The sequence below is a fragment of the Syngnathoides biaculeatus genome, chromosome 15 (assembly GCF_019802595.1).
Source record: "Syngnathoides biaculeatus isolate LvHL_M chromosome 15, ASM1980259v1, whole genome shotgun sequence".
NCBI lineage: Eukaryota > Metazoa > Chordata > Actinopteri > Syngnathiformes > Syngnathidae > Syngnathoides > Syngnathoides biaculeatus.
Window position 1 is genome coordinate 5,359,356 of NC_084654.1, and position 22,872 is coordinate 5,382,227.

The window sequence follows — 22,872 nt, forward strand, 5'->3', positions numbered from 1 at the left end:
CCTTTGTTATTTCAGAAACGCTACCTGGTACCCCTTTCATTTGATCAGTGCAGATAGAAGTAATTAGCTCAATATCAAAATTTGACAGATTAAGATTGAGATTGACGACAGTTTGTACGAAAAAGGAATGTAGTCCCCACATTTTGGGATCTTGTGAAATCAATACCTAAGTGTCGAGGGTTGCCAAAACACAGTCTAACTGCTTAATGTGTCCTGAAAGTCTTCAGTGGGGAAAAAAATACTCCAGTTTAACTCATAGTGACTTTGCTCCAACCATGACACGCAAAATTTTCAATTCAACCTTTTTTTTTTTTATTTTACACAACATACCAACACAGTACATGTTGTCTTTTTCTGTACATAAGTTTTCCAGGAGTATGTGACCAACCCAGGCTGCAGAATTCTGTCAGTGAAATGTCTTTGTTCTTGATGTTTTTTTTATTCTTCCCTTTAAAAACATCAATTTCATAAAGGGTCTGTAAAGTCTCCATCTGGTGTTTTGTCTATTTGACAAGAAACACCACCAATTCTATTACTCTGTAGGTAAGAAAGGCTGTGTAAAATCTTTCCGTCTACTCTTTGCTAGTTTGTGGACCTTGATGAAGTGGTACTTCCGGTTAGAGTATCTTTGTGCAAAAGAAGGCACCGACTGCTATCGTTTCTCACTGTGTGGTCACACACTTGCTGTTGGGTAAGACTATATAAATGGTGGACAGTGAAGTCGGACATTTTTTTTCCATTCTCTTTTGTTCCCAGTGACAATTCCATTTTTATTCTATTTGCAGATTGAGTGAAAACTATTTGGTGAGCCCATTGTCTTGTATTGTTTTATATTTATGATGTGGAACCAACAGGACAAGTCGAGGACGCAACAAGACAAGGCAAGATATCAACTTGCTGAATGGTAGGCTTTCAAACAGATACAAAACTGCCAAAGTAGAAACAAAAATTCTCTGACAACAAATCTCTTTGAAACAATGACAACAAATAAATGCCTGAAAAAAAGACATCTTGTACCTTTGTCACCCAGAATTGCATTAATCCTTGTCCATGCTCACGCACAAAGTTGAACATAAATATTCACACCCTCAAAAGAAACAATGCAGTTTTATGTCCACCCTCACTTTACACTTCACTCACACAAACAAAACTCATACATATAATGTAACAACCCCCAAAAAAAAACAATGGTAATGTATATTTTGTTGACTCATTTAAATTTAAACCGTGCTTTCCAAGATCCAGTCAGAATCACAGCGCCCTCGATCAGAGTCTCCCTCTCTTTCTTTGGAGAAAACCATTCCACTCATTGATTGACTCCTTTTGTACCGCACTATACGTCCTAATTTTGGTGCTGCTGCACTTTCTCTCTGGGATGAGAGAGTCTTTGAGCCTCCTTCACTGAGGGAGTACCTTCTCCTTGTCCTGCTCTTCCCTCCCTCCTCCACAGGGAGAGTCTGGTATTTTGCAGTGGAGGAGGTGCGGGCACGAGGAACCCGGCGCAGAATGGGTGTTTCTTGATATCGGATGCAGTGAAGTGGACTCGGGGTGGCAATGGGAGCGGGCTGGGCTTGGTTTAGTGAGGTGGAATTGTTACGGTTGGTGTTGAGGGTATCTAGAGGAGGGAGAGTAGAGGAGGTGCTAGAGGCAGATGAGGAAGGAGGGTGAGAGAGATTCTCCAAGGCAGCTGAGATGTTAGAGCAAGCCGAACCAGGTTTCATCGGAGCAGGCTTACGCTTTGACCTGGTAAGTGAGCTGGTGGCAGTGGGTGAGGATATACTGGTTATAGCTCTCTCCTGACACGCTTTCTCCTGTTCCTCAGCTCCAACTGTTGTCCACTGCTGCGTAAGAAGAGAGGTGGCTGTGGAGCAGTCCGGCAGGGATGAGTTGGATGAAAGAGTTATCGCATCTTTGCCTCCTCCTGCTCCACTCCTCTTCTTTGAACCTCCTGAGAGGTCCTCTAATCCAATTGAGCCGTGCTTGGAGGTGCTGGGAGTTACACTGCACCTTTCCGACTGCTGGCCATTTGTCTGAGAGTGAACGTTGGTCATAGACAGTGACATGCCTTTAACACTGTCTCCTGGGTTACACACCTGTGGAGGATAAAACAAAGAAAGATAGTTAACTATTTTTCTCAAATGTACACTCAACAAAATTGTTGGCTTTCCAAGAGAATCATTCAAGCTTTAGTGACCCTGATGTAGAACTGCAGAATACCCAGTGTTCATACAAGTCTACTTTCTTCAAATTCAAATTTTGTAAGATAAATTTGTTGGAAATAAAAAAAAAAAGTATTTCACAGTATTCCATCAAAACTTAACATTTTCCAGACTAGTAGGCGTCCTTGGAAAGTCACCAACAGGTTTTAATATTTGCATAGGTAAAACAAAAATGAAATATGCATCTCTCATCACTCAACGATCATACGATATATATATATCTGTATACTGTATACTTGTATATCAAAGTATTACCTCTCTGAAAGTGTAGATACTTACTTTTACATCTGTCAATCGTTAAAGGGCAGAACTTTTGATTTGATCCATTTTGACTGGTTTGTTAGCGGGATATAACATAACTTAAAGTAGAGTGGTGCTTGGACCAATGAAGAACATTTACATTTTGGTGGTATTCTTACGTCTACCCATTTTCACTATAAGTCTGTCCATCCATCCATCCATCCATCCATCCATCCATTATATACACCACTTATCCTCACTAGGGTCATAGGTATGTTGGAGTCTATCCCAGCTAACTGTGGGTGGGCGGCAGCGTTTACACCCTGAATTGGTCACCAGCCAATGGCAGGGCACATATAAACAAACAACCATTCACACTGACATTCCTATCCACAGACAGTTTAGTCTTCAATTAACCGACCTTGTATGGTTTTGGGATGTGGGAGGAAAAATGAAGTACCCAGAGAAAACCAACAGAGGCACGGGGAGAACATGCAAATTGCACACAGGGGAGTCTGGATTTGATTTATAAGACTTTGAAGTTGTAGTGTTTTTAGTGTAATCATAATAACTTCAATAATGGATATTGACAGTAAATCCCAGGTTTATCATCCAAGTTTGGTATCCCATTTATTATCCCTGATAGTCTACCCCACCTTACATGACCGAGTAATTTCTTCCTTTCATTGAGAAAATGCATACAGATTTTTAAAATGAAATATCTAATTTGTTGGTGGCACAGTGGCACAGCTGTAGACCGTTGGCCTCACAGTTCTGAGGACTGGAACTTAACTCTTGGCCTCTCTCTCTCTTAGCCCGGAGTTTCTCAAGGCTCTGGATGTTGTGGGGCTGTCCTGGTTGACAGGCCTCTCCAACATCGCGTGGACATTGGGCACAGTGCCTTTGGATTGGCAGACTGTAAGGGTTGTCCCAGAGGGGGACCTCAGTATTTATATCCCCTCTTTTTTCAGATGTTGTACTTCGATTGAATTCAACCCGTGATGGCCACGACTCATTGGAGCAGTCCGCGACAGAGTTTGATGTGACTAGGCAATTGTTTCCCACTGCCTAGTGAGCACCATCATATGGTAGATGTCATGCATGCTGAAAGAATTGTAAATATCTATGCTAACAACATGATATGCAAGTGTTAGGTTTTACTTCATTGGAAAATCCACACAGTAATATTTACAGATTTTTTTTTTAACTTGTGTACACACAAGGCGCACATTATAGAGTCTCTCATTTTTTTAGGAAAAAATTTAAGACTTTTAAGTGCAACTTATTATTGTGAAAATATGGTACATTATGGGACAAAATAACAACTTTGAGAGCAAAATCCCCATATATGAGGGGCCGCAAATGGTGAACCACGAATGGGTAAGGACATACTGTACGATGTATAATAGCAACAAATTGAAGACCACTAATATGTATTTTCGGTGTGAAAGGGACTATAGCCCTAAAAAAAAAAGAGATAAGAATCTCAGTTAGTCAATGAGTGAATTTCAAACATACAGTACAACTCTATGAAAATAAAACTAGAGCGCTCAACTCCAAATCTAAAAGGTAGCTACACATTTAGTCACGAAGCCCATTTCAGCGTAGTGTGGAATATAGACCAACCAGTCAAATTTTGAAATGAGCAACAGAATTTTCCATACAAAATGGTCAATTACAGACAAGTTGCTGTTGCACCATTATTGCTTTCCAAATTAGAATACTTCCAAACTTCAGACATCATTTTGTTGTTCCCAATGTTTTGAAACTACAGCCAGAAAACAAAAACAAAAACAAAACTGTGAGCCTTGTGTACTAGTATAAAACCAAGCTTTTAGTGTTCCAATCGGTAATATACACTATACTGCCAAAAGTGTGCTTTGACTGATATGAATTTCAGTGACATCTCATTCTTAAGCCACAGGGTTAAACATGACATTTGGTCACACTCTTCAGTAGTACCATTGTAGTCTTCCGGGAAGGTTTTCCACAAGGCTTAGGAGTATGTTCATCAGAATTTCTGAACTTTTATCTAGAAATGCATTGATTAGGTTACACACTGATGTTGGACCAGAAGGCGTGGCTCTCAGTCGCCACTGTAATCCACCCAAAAGTATTCTATACTGTTGAGGTCATGACTGTGCATTACAGTTAAGTTCATGCACATCAAATTCTTTCATCCGTGTCTTTATGAACGTTGATTTGTGTAATGATGCATTCATGTTTGAAAAGGATAGGGGCATATCCAAACTGTTCCCACAAAGTTGGAAATGTCCAAAACATTAGCCCCTGAACTCCATTACAAGGAACTCTGAATCCTTCAACATAACAAGAAACGTTGAGCAGCAATTTGGTATGGATGAAATTGGCTGGGTTGCACAGTCCTGTTCTCATCTAGAGAGAAGACCTTTGGGTTCATTTCAAGTGGACATTGAGCCGGCCTTCTCATCCAACATCAGTATGTGACCTTAAAAATATCCTCCTGGAAGAAAATGCAAAAATTCCTGTAAAGTCTCTCCTAAACCTCGTTCAAAGCCTTTCGACAAGAGTTCATGCTTTTCCAGCTGAAAAGAGTAAACCAACATCATATTAAACAAATACAGCCTTGCCAATGGGAAGTTTACATGTTCTTCCTTCCCAGAGCTGTGTGTTTACTCTAGCGTACTCCAGTTTCTTCCCACATCCCCAAAATATGCATTGGTGTTAATACTTTAAATTGTCCGTGGGTGTGAATGTGAGTGTAAATGGTTGTTTAGACAATATGTGCCCTATAATTGGATGGCAGACAGTTCAGGGTGTACCACGCCTCTCCCCCAACAATAACTGGAATAGGTTCCAACATGCCCGCAATCCTGCTGATGATAAGCGGGGAAAAATATGAATGATTGGATTTGGAATAGGATTTAACTTAAAATTGTATGTGAGTCAAAGCAAGTAAGGAAATACTTTTGGCAGCATAGTGTATTTATATTTTGGGATTATATTTTAATTGCTTAGTGAACGTTAAAAGAGAGAAAAAATGTTTTCACCTGATACCATCCATCCATCAATCCATCCATCCATTTTCTTAGCCGCTTATCCTCACGAAAGTCGCGGGAGAACTGGAGCTTATCCCAGCTGTAAACTGGCATGAGGGAGGGTACACTCAGAACTAGTTGCCAGCCAATCGTTGGGCACACAGACACAAACAGCCGCACACACAATCACACCTACGGGCAATTTAGAGTGTCCAGTTAATGTTGGATGTTTTTGGGATGTGGGAAGAAACCGGAGTGTCTGGAGAAAACCCACGCAGGCACGGGCAGAACATGCAAACTTCACACAAGCGGAACCCAGCACCTCAGAACTGTGAGGCCAATGCTTTCCAGCTGAGTCACCGTGCCACCCTCACCTGATACCAATCATCTGAAAAGTTGATGATCGGCCCTGATTCCTACTTATGTAAGAAGATCGGGACAACTTTAATTATTGTGAATCTTTTCAAATTCTTGACAAACAGATAGTTATAGACAGATGGACCCACCTTGTACCGTATCATCAAAATGATGATGAAAACGAGCACTGAAGCCACTATAATCCCTCCGATGATGATGATCATAGTCCCACCAAGGAATTGGGACTGCATGAAATGACACCTCATATATTCTGATTCGGTGGTGAACTGCACACATCCCACCACGCGGGTTGCTGTCAGGGAGGTCATGATGTCATCATAGATGGCGAGCACACACAGATCGTACTGGCTTCCTGCTGCTAGGTTGTTGACCAAGAAACTCTTGCTTGATGGAGGGATCATTCTGTGTTGCAATATAGAAAGAAAGTAACATATTGTAATTTCAATTGACATTTGAGCATCTCCTAAAATAGTATCGTGACCCATATGATTTAAAAAGGGCATACAGTCCCAGTCACTAAATTTGTAAGGTATTTTGCTCCGTTTCCTGTTCGTGCTTCCTGGGTATACTGGGTACAGTCATGGGAATCAAATCTGGGGTCATATTAACCTTTCATCCAGGACTGTCTCATGTTACAGTGAATATGTGTATTGTATATCCTGTAGTTTTGCCTTGAAATAATGTTAAAGGTAGGCTATTGTACATTCAGCAGCTTGTGGTCTTCCTTTTCAGCTTGTATTTGTTGGTTAACAAATGTGCAAAGCTCCAATAAAATTTCAAAATATATTTTTCCTGAAATGACCAAGGTTCAGATGTTCCACCCTTGAGAGGCACACATGAACACAATTCAAGTGTAACAGCTCAAAAGTCAGCTATAAATTTTGTTTCCTGAGGCAGTTTTAGCTGTACATGTAGGTGATAAGGAAGTACTGTCGTGATTTGTTGTGTTTCTGAGGAAAAAAACAGAGAACGGTTACACATTCACATTAATCAGTTCACATCCTCTATAGGGTATTTTGCCAGCTATTTAAGTTGATTATTGGACACTTGTTAATATGAGAATTTGCCCATTCGTCCTTCAGTTTCTTGGCTTGTCAGCTTTTCCGGATTTCCTAATTAAAATGCTAATGAAATTCCTCATTAAAACCAGTCAGGGGCAGTTCATAGATCTTAGCCTTTTGTGCACTGAGAGGAACAAAAAGCTGCATTAGTCAGTTTTGTATATATATATATATATATATATATATATATATAAGTAAGATGGCATGTTAAGGTTTAGTGGTTAGTCACAAGCCATGGGAGAATATACCCATAGGTCATGAGACTGCCCTTTGTTGAATAACAATGTATTGCTATAGGAGTGTGTGTGTGTGTGTGTGTGTTGATGGCTCTCAGTGACCATCTTTGTGAGCGCATGAATACTAAAAGGCCCAAGTGAACACTGAGCTAACCATGGCTGATCCCCTCTGTGCTTCTCTTGTTGGTTTCATCTCTCACATGCTCTTGCCGCAGTTAATTGGGAGCAGTGAATGCCCTACGCTCCTACAAACTCACATTCACGCAATTTCCACACAGATACTGTTGATGTATTAATTTGCATATAATTGCATTGGCATTGCCTTTTCTTTGTAAATGAGCTGTTATGTTTGTCTCACACAGGCTTATGCACTGTCTACCAACCAAGAGAGATTATTAATTAATTAACTAACTAACACTCATGGTAAATGCGTCTGCAAAGTAAACAGACAAAGTACTCCAGTGATGAAAACTAAAGCCTTGGCCTTCTCACTCAGTGATAGTACATGCTCATGGCCAACAAACAAAAGTTGATATACTGTACATACTATCCATATAAATGAAGCGAAACAAATGAAAAAACAATATATTCAAAACAGTGCGGATGACACCTCCTAGATATGATTAGTGTAGGTGGTAAAATAAACAATAATTACAATATTTCCTGGATGACAATCCACACTTAATAAACCACACCCACTCTGTGTAGCACTTTTTTTTCCACCATACATTAGTCAAGCTGGACCATACACTGCAGTTACAGTATATATGTACTGTATGTTATGAAATTAGATACTCACACAGACTAAATTTTTATTTACATACATTGATTCCAAACAGTGACTGTAACACAGCAATGAAACAGCTCAAACATCACAGAAAAAAATAATTGTTTTTGATCAGCTGATCAGTTTTGATGTCTAACCTAACCCTATCCCAATTACCGGCCGATCTGATCAGGTCAATAAAATCAATGTAAAGTCTATTTCACATATTGTATTCCTTGTTTTTGTTCATTTACGGCAAAGATCTTCAAACATGTATGATGTACTGTATTTGGAAACAAATCACTGAATTGGCTTTTACAGGGTCTGTATATTTTCAAACCTGATAATGGTAAGTGCTCTACTGATTGATATTGTACTGCAGTTCATTCTCACTGACTTCATAAAATATATTTTTATGCAAATTGACCTATTTTTTTGTCTTACCATGCTCCCAAAGTTACCTTGAAAAATAACCTGAATTACTTTACTGATTACTTCATTTCAAAAGTAAATTACTTCATTTAAAAAGTAACTAAGTTACAAAAAAGCTACTTTTCAGTTACTTTCAGTAACTGCCAGTTGGGAGGTATACCACTGATCCACATTACAAAAAAGTATTAACCCCACCGAACCCATTACTTAGTATTGTAACACCACACGTTTCAGAATAATTTCATCACAATGAACCACTAACTTAAATGTTAGCGTAGTTGAAGCCACATTAAATGAACAACAAAGTGCAGACTTCACATGCACTACAATATGTAAATAAAAGTAAACAAGCACAAAATTCTGAGTGCATTTCTCTAAAGACGTTTAACTGATAGATAAATGCCGATTGTGGTCCATGAAGGCAAAATCTGTGTCTTTGTCCGTGTGCGTGCATTTGTGAGAGTGTGTAAATTGACAGATTGCCCCCACCTCACACACACGCACACACGCACACATCCTTGCTTTTGTGGCATTGTTGGGCCACCAAGTAGAACATGCATTGTGGGAACCACCCTTTCTAAAGGTATACAGCCCTGAATTTTTTTTAAATATCCTAGAATTTAGATAAATACAAAAATCACATCAACTAACCCATAACACTAAGTATAGGGGTTTGACCTGACTACAGACCATCATGTGGGGACTTTGTCTGGTTTTTGTCAGTTCTGGGCTCAGTATCTAAGCACAATTTCTGTTTTTTTCCTTCTTCCTGGGTACCACATACACAACATCACATTTTACCTACATTGTGGAACCACACATAATTGCCTATGTATACTCTAAGGACATTCAGCTCGAGACCTACATTATGGTGTATTAGAGGGACACCCCTTTTTGCTAGCCCTACAAAGACAAAGTGTAGATCGAAATATTTGTTATTCTACTCTAGGAATCTCGCTTCAGAAGTTCAATACACACAACACAAACAAATATATTAACACTTGATAAAATGCTTGGTTCTGAGGACATAGATCATGAGCTGCATAAGCCACACTTATGACAAAAATAGTAATTGTAAGGCCTGACAGGATTATAGGGACAGTGGTTTTCCAACACACAAACATGTCACTCAAGTGACAAGAGTCTTAACACGACTTCATGTGAGTTGGCTTCTCACCTTCAATAACAATAAAAATTAAAAGACTTAACTGATATGGGGACAAACTTTTTTAGAAAACAAAACTGTGAAATGCAAAGCCACACCTGATTGCCTGATACTGGCATGTTACGAAAACAATACTATTACAATATTTGCACAGGATACCTACATAAAGTAACAGCTCTGAAACGGATAATGGAAAAAAGATGTAGAACTGTCATTGAACGCAGAGAATTATTATTTTCATGCTTTGAACAATATAACTATAACCTGTATAAACTTGAAATATTCAGGAACTCTTGAACCTCCTTACAAAAAATATGACAGCTCAGTTTTGCATTTCTTTTTTTAAAGAAATGCTACGATTCCTAATGAAGTCCCTGATGTTGTTTTGTGCAATTTGCTAAAGGAGGATGCTCAGCAGCATTACACTGATGGCACTGTAATTTTGTTGCTAGTTTCCCCTCCGTTATCATCCCTTGAAAGTGTCTCATGACTTCAGCAGAAGACCAAGGTTGTTTTTGTTTTCTTAGAAGATCTGCCACTAAATTTGAGAGAAATCAGAGTTAATAGAAATACAAACTGTACAACAGCAATTGATTTTTTTCACATTTCAAATGTGACTTACAACTTTGAAACCACCCTGAGATTTGAGAACATCTTCTGCTCTATTCAGCATTTAACTGGCAATGCAGGTAATAGAAACAAAGCAAATAGTGTATTAGAATTATGATCCTTGCCTCACCCTTATTACTGCATAGATAAGTGGTACTCTGTTTGTGTGACTTGCCATTTCCTTGTGTTTTTGGTCTATTTCTGACCTTTTTTCCCTTGTTGTTCTCTGCAAAAGTGAGCAAAAGCAATACATTACAAATGTCAACGATAACTGAATTTAATTTCAAACATTAGTGAAACCAAACAGCACTGTACAGACAAGGACATTCCACATCATACCTCTCAATGTTCCTTCATATGCAGGGTCATCTGTGAATGGAATTATTTTATAGTCATACAACATTCAGTGTCATTTTTTGCAACAAAAAAATAATGTGCTTGTGTGGTTGGATAGAGGACCATACCATTTGTGGTCCCTGCAGGTTCCTTAAGTTGCTGGCCTATCTCTGTTCCTACAGAAAGTGTTGCAAAGCTCAATGTACTGTCAATGTGCAACACAATTGGGCCAAAACAAGCTTATTTTGATGATTGATATGATTCATTGTCTCAGATTGTGTGATCTTCCCGAATCCTTTTTTGACCCAGATGCAATTTTTTTTTACCCTTTGCCTAATTATGTTCGCCCTTGTTTTTTTTTGTTTTTTCATAGCCTAAGTCTTTTACTTCTGACTTGTTCCAGGGCACCTGGTTGGCCATCTATCTGGGTCCACTGCACGGTGGCCAGCAGAGGTGCCCCAGTAGAGCCCAGTATTCATCCTCATGCTCCGCTCCCAAGTCATGCAAAACCAATCCAGCTCCTGAGGCACGTTGTCCCGTTTTCTTGAATCCATTGGGTCTCCTTCCCAAGTCCTTGTGCACTCTGTCGTTTTCCTTTCCACTCCTCTCTGGCCTCATGCCCGCGTTCCTGCTACGCGGCAGCAGCCTCATGCCCCCATGCCAGCTCCCCGGCAGCGGCCTCTTGCGCCCGTGCCAGCTGCCCGGCAGCCACCAGATGCTCATGCCACACCCGCATCTGCCTTCCAAGCCAGCTCATAATTCAGCAGTGGTCAATCCGCATCTGCCCTCCAAATCGGCACCTGTGATGGCTGCGCTCGATCCGCGTCCGCCTTCCAAGCCTACTCATCTATGGCGATATCTGACCTGCATCCACCCTACAAGGTCATATGCATTCACAATTCGAAACACTTTTTGTACATGATGTTTCAATGCACAATCTCAATTTTCAGGCCTCTAGCTCAATTTATTCATGAGATATTGAGAATTATGGTTAAAAAGCGGGCCTAGTGGCGTTGACCTTCATAGTTGGGAAGTTCACACGCGTTCGCAATTGGAACACTCATCGTGCATGAGGTGTCAATACACAATCTCCTTTTTCAGGCCTCTAGCTCAATGCGTTCATGAGGTATTGAGAATCATGCTTAAAAAAAAGGGCCTTAATGCCGGTGACCTTTTATGGCGGTGACCTTTCATACTTGGGACGGTCACACGCGTTCGCAACTTGGAACACTTATCGTGAATGATGTGTCGATGCAGAATCTCCATTTTCAGGCCTCTAGCTCAATGCGTTCATGAGATACTGAGAATTATGCTTTAAAAATGGACCTAGTGGCGTTGACCTTCATACTTGGGAAGGTCACACATGTTCACAATTCAGAACACTCATCGCACATGATGTGTCGATGGACAATCTCCATTTTCAGACCTCTAGCACAATGCGTTCATGAGATATTGAGAATCGCGCTTAAAAAAACAGGCCTAGTGGCTTTGACCTTCATACTTGGGAAGGTCACATGCGTTCGCAATTCGGAACACTCATCGCGCATGATGTGTTGATCCAGGATCTCTATTTTCAGGCCGCTAGCTCAATGCTCTCATAAGATATTGATAATTTTGCTATAAAAAAGGGCCTTAATGGCAGTGACCTTTTATGGCGGTGACCTTCCACCTGTCAGGGGGAACGGTGATGGTACAGGAAGAGGAGATAGCCAGGGTGAAAGACTTCAAGAACTTGGGGTCAACAATTCAGAACAATGGTGAGTGTGGTAATGGAGTAAAGAAACGGGTCCATGCAGGTGGGAACAGCTAGTGGAAGGTATCAAGTGAGTTTTGTGACAGAAGAGTCTCTATGTCACTATGTCTCTAGTCTCGATGAAGGGCAAAGTTTATAAAACAGTGGTGAGGCCGGCCATGATGTACAGATTAGAGATGGTGGCACTGAAGAGACAACAGAAAGCAGACCTGGAGGTGGCAGGTCGGATAGGATTAGAAATGATCTCATTAGAGGGACAGCCAAAGTTGGATGTTTTGGAGACAAGGTTTGCGAGAGCAGACTTTGATGGTTTGGAGATGTCCAGAGACGAGAGAGCGAGTATATTGGTGGGGAAGGAAGAAGGGTGCTGAGGATGGAGTTGCCAGGAAAAAGAGCTTGAGGAAACTAAAGAAAGAAATATGGATGTTGTGAGAGAAGACATGAGGGCAGGGGGTGTTAGATAGGAAGATGCAGGAGATAGGCTTAGATGGAAAAGATGTGACTGTGGCGACCCCTAACAGGACAAGTTGGACAAAGATGACATGCTGTGGCGACACATAACGGGGCAACCCAAAAGGAAAAGAAAAAAGAAGTTTGTAACAGTTCTTGAGCCATTCAAGGACAAAACATTATTGAGAACTTATTCACAAACGAATCAGGTAATCAGGTTATGATAGACTGTGATAATAATGCATACCACTTGTGAATTGTTGTTGCACTGAGGGTATAAATTAATCTTGGCATGCAAACTAATGAAACACTTGAGAATACACAGACACAGTGCTCATAATTCCATCACTCATCCGGTATGTGTACAGTGAGAACAGTGCATCTGTAATTTCAAGCCTAGAAAACCCATCTACTATATCACTGACAGTGTATGAATACAGTCCTCAGAGTTTCCCTACCTGACCAATACATTCTGAGGACTCTGTATCTAATCTTTATTACTTCCATCAGGTCAAACTATGTTGCTTCTGAAAACATTGATTTCAATGTCACCTTCAATATTAAATGAAGTCACCTGGTCAGCATCTTTGGTGGAGTCAGATGTCATGGTTATGTCTTGATCATCAGCTGTTGTTAAAGCCTTGAGCAGATAAATAGACAAACACAGTTTAATATCTAGTTACTAGTTTTCTTGTAAGCCACAAGACTGTAAATGCTATGTATGGCGTACTGTATGCAGTCAAAAGAAAACAGGATAGGGTTTATATGTTGGTATTATAGGCATTATATGCTGTGGAGTAAATATACGTAGAAAACTAAGTAACTGTGATAAACAAACTTGCCTTACTAAGTAATCATACTGGTGAACAAGCTTGGAATAAAATAAGTCAAGAGTCAAAATGTAAGAGCTCTGAAAACGCAGTGGACAGCTGCACAATGTGTGGACAAACTTTCTTTCATCATGTGATGTGGAGGACGAGCTATTTGTAGTTAGCTTTAAGATAGGCTACAGTGTCCCTACATGAAGCTTGCCTTTCCCAAAATTACAAGATTAAAGTGATAATTTACTAGCTAGTGACCAGTATTGAAACGTTTTTAAGAGAGTCTCTGAAATGAATGAGCGTACTTTAAGTCTTACCTTTTTAGTCCACAGCTCCGAGTGATCACGTGCAGATTTGGCGAGGTGTCTTGTGTTGGGAAAAAAAAAAAAAAAACTGAAGGGGGTTTTTTGTAGAGTAAGCTACAACGTCTCCTTTAACCTGTGCCCGTGTGAAATAGGGCACTGCTGATGTGGGGTCTTCGCACAAACGTTCTGCCTTGTGCACAAAAAATAAAAATCTGAAGTAATTAGAGGGACAGCCAAAGTTGGATGTTTTAGAAACAAGGTTCGAGAGAGCAGACTTCCATGGTTTGGACATGTCCAGTGGCGAGAGAGTGAGAATATTGGTAGAAGGGTGCAGAGGATGGAGCAGCCAGTCAAAAGAGCGAGAGGAAGACCAAAGAAAAGGGTGATGGATGTTGTGAGGGAAACCATAAGGGTAGTGGGTGTTAGAGAGGAAGATGCACGAGATAGGCTTGGATGGAAAAAGATGACACGCAGTGGTGACCCCTAACGGGACAAGCCGAAAGGAAAAGAAGAAGAAGTAATTCATATTTTGCGTGGCATGATGGCTCAGGTGGAAAGCGTTGGCCTCAGAGTTCTGAGGTCCGATCCCAGACCCACCTGTGTGGAGTTTGCATGTTCTCCCCATGCCTGTGTGGGTTTTCTCCAGGCACTCCAGTTTCCTCCCACACACCAAAAACATCCAACATTTATTGGACACTCTAAATTCCCCCTTTGTGTGATTGTGAGGGTGGCTGTTTGTCTGAGGGCGGCTGTTTGTCTCTGTGCCCTGCGATTGGCTAGCATCTAGTTCAGGATGTACCCTGCCTCCTACCCATCGACATCTGGGATAGGCTCCAGCAGTCCCGCAACCCTCGTGAGGATAAGCAGGTAAGAAAATGGATGGAAGGATGGATTAATATTTTGATATTGCCCGTATTTTATTCAAGCGAGCGATCTCGATTGAGCTATCCCTGTAAATGTCAAACACAAAGATGATTTCATCATGCTCTCATGTGATGGCATCAGCCTGTCTTTTACCATTGGCTGAAATATTTGACTGTCACTGGTTCCTTGTTTCTTGGCCTACATCTGCAGAAGACCAATTCCAGGTACCAGGGCTATGTTGTGATTTGGAGCTTCTGGTGTGGTATGCATTTCATCTTGTGGTTGGTGAGCTTTCCATGCAGTTTCTGCTGTGGAGGTTGATCATATTTGATTTATCCAGACCTGGTGAGTTGTGGCATCCATCCATCCATCCATCCATCCATCCATCCATTTTATGAGCCGCTTATCCTCCCAAGGGTTGTGCGAGGAGGAATTGGAGGAATTTGTGGTTTGTCGTGGCCTCTTTTTCTCTACTGGACCTGGTCAGGACCATCAGTCTGCCATACAAGTCTTTGGTCTCTCTTATGTCCTCAGTCTTCATCTGAGTTACATCTGCATTCAAGATCTATTACTAGTCAGAGCTACACTGTTTCCACGATTCATCACATTGTGAACTTTGTGACTAAGGAGAAAATTGAGTTTCATGTTTGAGAATGGGTGGCTTGATCTTGTCCATAACATTATAGTCTATCTCAGTAGCAAGGTCATGATGACTTTTTTGTTTTGTCAGGTTTCAAATCAAACTAACGCCTGAATCCTGTTGCTATATGGGAGAATCATGTACAATAATCAGACCATTAAATCTCTGCTAATGGCCCAGCAGTTGGTGCTTATTTTAATGGATGAAATTTTATTCTTGAAATTAGTATTAATGCATATATGGTTTAACAATTGTGTAAACACTTCTATTGGATTTGGTAGTCCTGAAAATTGTAGTTTAGCTGTCAAAATAAAATCCCTAGATTATTTAGAACCTTATTGATATTTGGTATTGATGAAAAGCTTCTTCGCAATACAGTAAACCGTCTCTACTTCCCGGATCACCTGTTGCGGATTCAGTGCATCATGGATTTCTGAGCAACCCCCCCCTCAAAAAAAAAAAAAAAAAAAAAAAAAGATGGATCACTTTGTACTAATGTGCCATCCCTGGCGTGATGACATGGACCAATGAAGAAAAAAAAAAAAAAAACATCAGCATACATTTGTACATTACTGTACTGTATATTACGGGGGAAGGCAGTGTGCCATCCCCGGTGCAACGACATGGACCAATGAAGCAAAAAACAAAAAAGAAAACTCCGCCATACATTAGTGCAGTACTGTAGAGGGAAACTGGATTGATCGGGTATAATGTGGCATCCCCAGCAAGATGACAAAACCAAAAAAACAAACCAAAAAAAAACAAAAACGCCATTTACCCTTACTTCGCAGTTTTTCACTTTTCGCGGGTGGGTCTGGTAAAAATTAACTGCGAAAAACAAGTGATTACTGTATTTGTAAAATCCAAGATGGCGGCCATATAGGACTTCATTCTGAAATGTTCTCTTCCTCTCAAAGAGCTTCAGCCTCAGAAAGGGCGTCAGAAAAATCCGAAAATTGCTCTTGTTCATCTGCCATTGCATTTCGCACAGCGTGTTGTCAATGGTGACTGCCCCAGTGTGATGCCTGCATGAGATGTCACAGGACATCACAGACAAGATGGCCGTGAGTGGGATGTCGAGTCATACTTTCGCAATTTTGCGCTTCCATAAAATGCTCCCACCTCACTTTTTCCGACTCATATTATAATCAAAGGGATTAATATTACATTTAGTTGCAGTAATAATACCCATTTTAAAATATATATTTTGTTGTCAGTGGCACCGCAAGTTAAAGCTGTTGCTTGAGAGGAATATAAGTGTCTGTGGCTGCACTACCATTTGGGTCAAAGGTGGTAGCACTGAGCGCACACACTGAAATGTTAGTGTTTGTGCATTGTGGGAATTTCTTTGAAAATTTAGTCAACTGTGTGCAATTGTGTGTGTCTTGGCATTGATCAAAGAATGCTTCTTTGGGTATGTTATGGGCTTTGTCCTTAATAATTGCCATGGTCATTGGACTGAAGCCCAAATATTTACGTCTTTCATGTTTGTCGGTTTCAATTCTTTGTCTGTTTTTTTTTTTTTTTTTTATGATGTAAAGTTTGTTTCCACGGTCATTGTTTTTTTCTTTTTTGTCTGGACCAACATTGTTTAAAAAAAAAAAAAACAGCTTTCTTCTTTTGGGCCACAATGTGTAAAAAGGTGGGCGAAAAGGGCAAATAAACTTCTAGCGCACAAACACAGATAATCAATATGCATGAGCAGAGCAGAAACACTACGGTGCTGAGGCCATTATTGTGAACAGGACAGGGGCTTCGTGAAGTCGACCGTCTTAAACAGAGAACTCCCTGGACAGACGAAGTTGATAGTTCTCACTTTTCATTGTAACTATTTAAAATAGGTATTGTAATTCTTGTTAAATAATCATCCATATGTTCTCATTTTGTTCAAACTGTAGTTGGTTACACATCACCACCAAGCTTGTACCTTTGAACTCACTTTCTTGATGTAATCACTCTAACTTGATGTAAATGTAAAACTTAAACTGATGAAAACAAACAGTCTGACACGTCTTAGTTTATGTGTCGCAAGAGTTCAATGGTTGTGACACACTCACACACACACTCATCATCTGATTCACTGAATAAAAAGAAGCTGCAAGGAGACACAAGTTGGAGTTGGTTGGAAGCAGGGAAGTCCTGTCGCTCCCCTTGCAGCAAGTAAAACTTGAAGCCTTGTCTGTTCGCCTTCTTTTAATAGAGTCAAGCTTTTAAACCCGACAAGTCTTTTCTTGCGGCAGCCCTTATTGTATAACAATTTATGACCGTGAATTTCGGTATGAGTAATTAACACACAATGCATTTTGCGCTAAACCTTGACAGTAAAATTGTACTCGTAATGTCCAAGTAAAATGTGCATTGTGTAAGCAAAATGTATTTTTGTTTGAACCACCCACCAATCAAATTAGTGCTTGGTGAGAGGTATTGAAGACTGAAAAGTAACAACTGCTGGTTTCAAGAAGTAACTGTAGAACAAATTTTCCTGGGAAATATAACACATTACTTTGCTCGTTACTCAAAATGGTGGGATTTTGGAGAACCGGGACCACTGATCTTACATTCCATTGTCTCCTCAACTGTCTGGAATTTATAGAATGGCAACTTAATCTAAATGGACTGAGTCATTGTGACTCATTTCTTTGGGCGCAAGTTGAATGGTGCTGGTAAGATTTGTTGATCCGCAGTGGGCAGATGATTGCATTGGCCGAGGCTATTACACTAATCTATCCACTCCACTGTGCCAAGCCCTCAGCCTACGGTGCATGTGTGAAAAATGTTTGTCTGTGTTGTGGCTTCGTTACATGCAGTGTATGAGTGAGAGTTCATGCTGCCATATGATAATGCATTTTTTCATGATGCCTATATAAATCTCCAATAAATAAGTGTGGGAACTGTCTCCATGTGGCCTGCGATTGACTGGAAACCAATTTAAGGTGTACCCTGCCTCCTGTCCAATAACAACTGGGATTGGCTCCAGCACTCCCACGATCTTCATGAGAATAAGCGGCTCAGAAAATGGATGGATGGATGGAAGTAAATCACTGATGCACACCCAGACCCTTTCCTGTCTGGCTTGTTGTGTGTGTGTGTTTGTGGGTGTGTGAATGCTTCCCTCACTTCAGCCTGGACACAGCCAGAAGGGCAGTGTACTCTCCATTAGTCACTTTCATCTCTTTGTCTCAAGACGAATTCCTTCATCCATGCACAGAACGGTGAACTATTGTACCAGATTGCTTTGTTTCAGACCATTTCAGATTATTAATAATTGGACACGGCCTTCAGGCCACAGCCATGCATGATTCTTCAAGCATTCATGACAATCATTCAACAGACAAGACAAGGAGCTCTGGGCTGTGATAAACGGATAAGGGGCAGAAGCTGTAACTTCCTCAGCTGTAGTTTTCACTCAGTAGAGCCCAGCTAGACCATATGTGCCACATTGGCTGACATTTCTGGCTTTTTATGTATAAAATGCACTGCTTTGGCCTAGTTAATTAGCTATTTTATCCATCCATCCATCCATCCATCCATCCATTTTCTTCACTGCTTATCCTCACGAGGGTCGCGGGGAGTGCTGGAGCCTATCCCAGCTGTCAATGGGCAGGAGGCGGGGTACAGCCTGAACTGGTTGCCAGCCAATCGCACATAGAGACAAACAGCTGCACTAACGATCACACCACGGGGCAATTTCGAGTGTCCAATTAATGTTGCATGTTTTTGGATTGTGGGAGGAAACCAGAGTGCCTGGAGGAAACCCACGCAGAGACAGGGAGAACATGCAAACTCCACACAGGTGGACCTCAGAACCGTGAGGCCAACGCTTTACCAGCTGATCCACCGTGCTGCCCTAGCTATTTTATGTGCTTGCAAATCAATTTATTTTGTCAAAGCTCACAAAGGAATGAAAATTGGCGTAGTTCAAAGTTTTATGGGTGAAAGAATTCCCAAATATCTTAATGTATTTGTCTTTTGCAAGAAAAAGGAGCTACAATCTTCTTTTTCTCTGATTTTATTTCAGTAAGGGGTAAGGGAAACCATGCACTATTTAGCTTTCCATCTCTCGTACTGCTTCTTAATTAGCGACACTTTAATGTTACAGCAATTTCAAGATAAAAAAATATATAAAAAAATTCCAAGTCATTCACATATATTAAGATATATTTGAGAGTAAGGATTATCATGGGTTTCAGTGTCTAACTAAAGGACTCTTGAGATGTGTGTGTGTAAGCGTCAACTCTGTAACCTGAGGCTTATTCCTTATGCCACATACCTGAGAACATTTAATTAAGATTTAGGCCTGATGTTACTTGAGACAGTCATAACCTATAAAGAAATACATTCATATTTCATTTGTAAACATATATTAGGGACTCAAAATGTATACAGGCAGCTGAGTCCCTTCTGTACTGCCAACTGACACTGCTAACTGTTTGCTGGCCACAAAGCATACTGAATGGATTGTATTGCACAAAGAACAATAGTCAAGATTGCACATTAAAAACCAAAGAATACTTGGCTTAATATCAATATCACCATACTCAATATTACTAAAACCCATGGACAATTGTGAAACTGTGAATAAATTGACAATAGTCCCAGAATGTAAAATGGTGTTGCCTCCAGCTAAAACAACCCATGCTACTCTCTAAGACACGACAGTACCGCCACAGATAGTGACTGCTATGCCTAAAAATGTCAGCATCAGATGAAGCCACGGCAATAAATGACACTTGAATAGTTTTAAAATTTAAACATTTCAGTTTTTATTTTTGTCTTGTCATCAAGAAACCCATTCAAGAGAAATATTTAAATTGAATGGATTTCCTCTCACAGCAAAGCTGCCTCACTGCAGAAAGGTTATGACTTTGAAAGTTTGCTTCTGTGTACAGTTTGCATTTTATCCCTCAATTTGCACGGGTTCTCACCAGTTGGTTTAATTGAATCTAAATTGCTTAGATGTGTGAATGTTTGAATATCTCTGTCTTCCACAGCTATGTAACTAATTGGTCATTGGCCCAAACTCCAGAGTGTCCCCTGCCTGTCGCCCAAAGTGGGCTCGGATAGGCTTTAGCCCTCTGACCTGGTAATGGTTTCAACACAAACAAAACCAACATAATTCCATAACAACGTAGCCAAATACAATGTATTTCTATATTTAAAAAGCAGTTTCGAGCTCAATTTGAATTTAATTAATGATACTTCTATTACTACTACATTCCTGTTGATCTCAAAGCTAATATGTATCCCCCAACAGATGGCACAATGACACATTAATAGATTTTAAGTCTCACAGGGAGACGGAAAACCCCTCCGAGCCTTGCCTCTTATCGCTGTTTTACCAAGCATAATGCCCCCAATGACAGAATTAATGTTTAACAAGAACACACACAGCTTGTACTCAGAGGTGGAACAAGAATCTTGAGCCCAAGACAGGTGGGTTCAGTTAATATACCAGCCTATTCATTTCATTAATCTCCCTTATTCCAAAGTCAAACTGAATAGAACAGAACATATTTGCACACTGTTTTGGGAATATTTTTAGTTTATGTCAAAGGTAATTTTAGGGTTTAAGCATTACAAAACTGCCAAAGCAGCACTTTCAGAATCAGCCACAGTGAGAATTGCGTTGGATTCTGATCTGTATATCCTTATCTGTTTTATTGGCCTTATAAATACATAACATGGCCGTAATTTTTCCTTGTATCATATGAATGTTCTTGATGTACACCAAATATTAGAAACATTACCATTGTGCTGCAGCCATAGACTGGATTCAGGAAGACTAGGGAGAAAAAATGTTGGAAACTATAGAAATTGCTGGGAGTTATAATCAACCAAGATGTTTTTCTTACGGAGCAAAAATCCAGCAAGTGTGAGTGTGAGTACTGTACGCTGCAGTGCAGTCCTGTCATTTATACATTTACTATAAAAGATGTACCTGGTCCTGTGGATAAAATACAAGACTTTAGCAAACAAAAAAGGAGCAACATGAAAAAACAAAATCAGCACTCAAGATAAGGTTTTTGGTTGCTGAGAGGCATCAAATTCCTTTCTATGTTGTGTGCTGATACAGTCTACCTCTATGAGGGTAAATAATGCCCCCCAGCACTCAGCTGTTAGTTTTCAATATTTCATAATGTTAGACTTGTGGGCAGTGTGCATTTTTCATCCATGGCAAGTTCACTGAGGAAATCTCGGTTTTGACTGACCACAATGGCATAACCTTTCCAATTTATGAGGTTTTAAGGGAACTTGCAATGTCCTTGCTTGAGAAAGTAAAGCAAGAAAGAAAATGACTTGCATGGTTTTATCTGTTATTTCCAGAAGATCCTATAATTGTGAGTAAAGTAAATTCAAATGTAAAACGACTGATATGATCTGCCAAGTCCACATACAGTGTGATGGTACAACACTGAAAATCGTTGATTAGCTCAATTAATTGCTGAGTATGACACTGAACGTGAAAGGAATGTCATTTCATTAAAATCTGTTGTCAACGGGAAGAAAAGAGGATCTAGCTGTCACATTTTCAATCAAGGTGTCAATGGGAGGAAATCTAACTAGGTTTACCTTGCTGTTTATCTCGATACAACAAGCAGAATAGAGTGCAACAAAGTGTAGTGTAATAAAATGGATGGTGTTTCAGTTCTATACTGCGCAGTAGATCTGCTAAGATCAGCTTCATTCTCCAAGTTAAGATGAGTCATCCACATTCCTCTTTAATGCTGTGGTTTGCACAGAACATAGTTCCCCTCCTCTACATTGCATTTTTCGTGTTTGCCAGTCCTTTACATATCAGTTCTGCTCAGTCATTTTTTTTCCCCGTTATTTAATATAACCATACAACAAGTCATGTATGTGCAAGCGCACACAAAAACAGAATCCATTTTTGTAGAACACCTTTCATGTTTGATTTGGCATTTTCAGATTGGTTACCACCACACAACTACGAATGTTACTGACTAAACACTAATGTACTATATAAAAGTAAATTTTTTTTTGTTAGTTGATGTAATTGTTTTTGAAAACACTGTCAGCTATTGTTAGCAAGAGTTACTAAGTGAATTAAACTAACGTGTGTGTAGAAACAACATATAGACCGAGCTTAGCCAAGTGAATTCCTTCATATAAACATTATTAACAGATCATACATGCCTTGCCCTGCGATTAGCTGGTAACCAGTTCAGGGTTTACCCTGCCTCATACCCGTTCACAACAGGGATAGGCTCCAGCACTCCCGCGACCCTTGTGAGGCTAAGAAAATGGATGGATGGATGGATGGATGGATGAATGATACATTCCTCTTAACATGAAGATACTTAGTGAGATCTTATTGGTAAAGGAAACATGGTTTTGCCATTTAGAGTGGAATACGTAATGCAATGTAATGTAACATTTATTGGAGGCATAATGTCCAAATTTCTAGCAGGATTCAAACACAAATTACAATTTTAAAGCTGATGGTGAGGTGCAGTCAGAAAGACTGAGTAAAAAACTATTCTGTACATTTCTCTAAAGAGACTAAAAGGCTGATACCCTAGAACATTTTTTGTGTGTTTGTGTGGGGGTGTTGGGGGGTA

At 40.1% G+C, this 22,872-nt stretch overlaps 1 protein-coding gene across 7 annotated transcripts in view; it reads right to left on the minus strand.

Moving 5' to 3' along the window:
* Nucleotides 1-375: 375 nt before the first annotated feature.
* Nucleotides 376-22,872, minus strand: part of lrfn5a (leucine rich repeat and fibronectin type III domain containing 5a) — a 160,880-nt gene continuing 138,383 nt past the window's right edge. For all 7 annotated transcript variants that reach the window (XM_061843344.1, XM_061843342.1, XM_061843343.1 and 4 more), the window contains 2 exons: nt 5,983-6,256; nt 376-2,093 (listed from right to left, as the gene is read on the minus strand). In XM_061843344.1, coding sequence (XP_061699328.1) covers nt 1,221-2,093; nt 5,983-6,256 — 1,147 coding nt within the window. In that variant the 3' untranslated portion in view covers nt 376-1,220. The remainder of the gene's footprint in view (nt 2,094-5,982; nt 6,257-22,872) is intronic.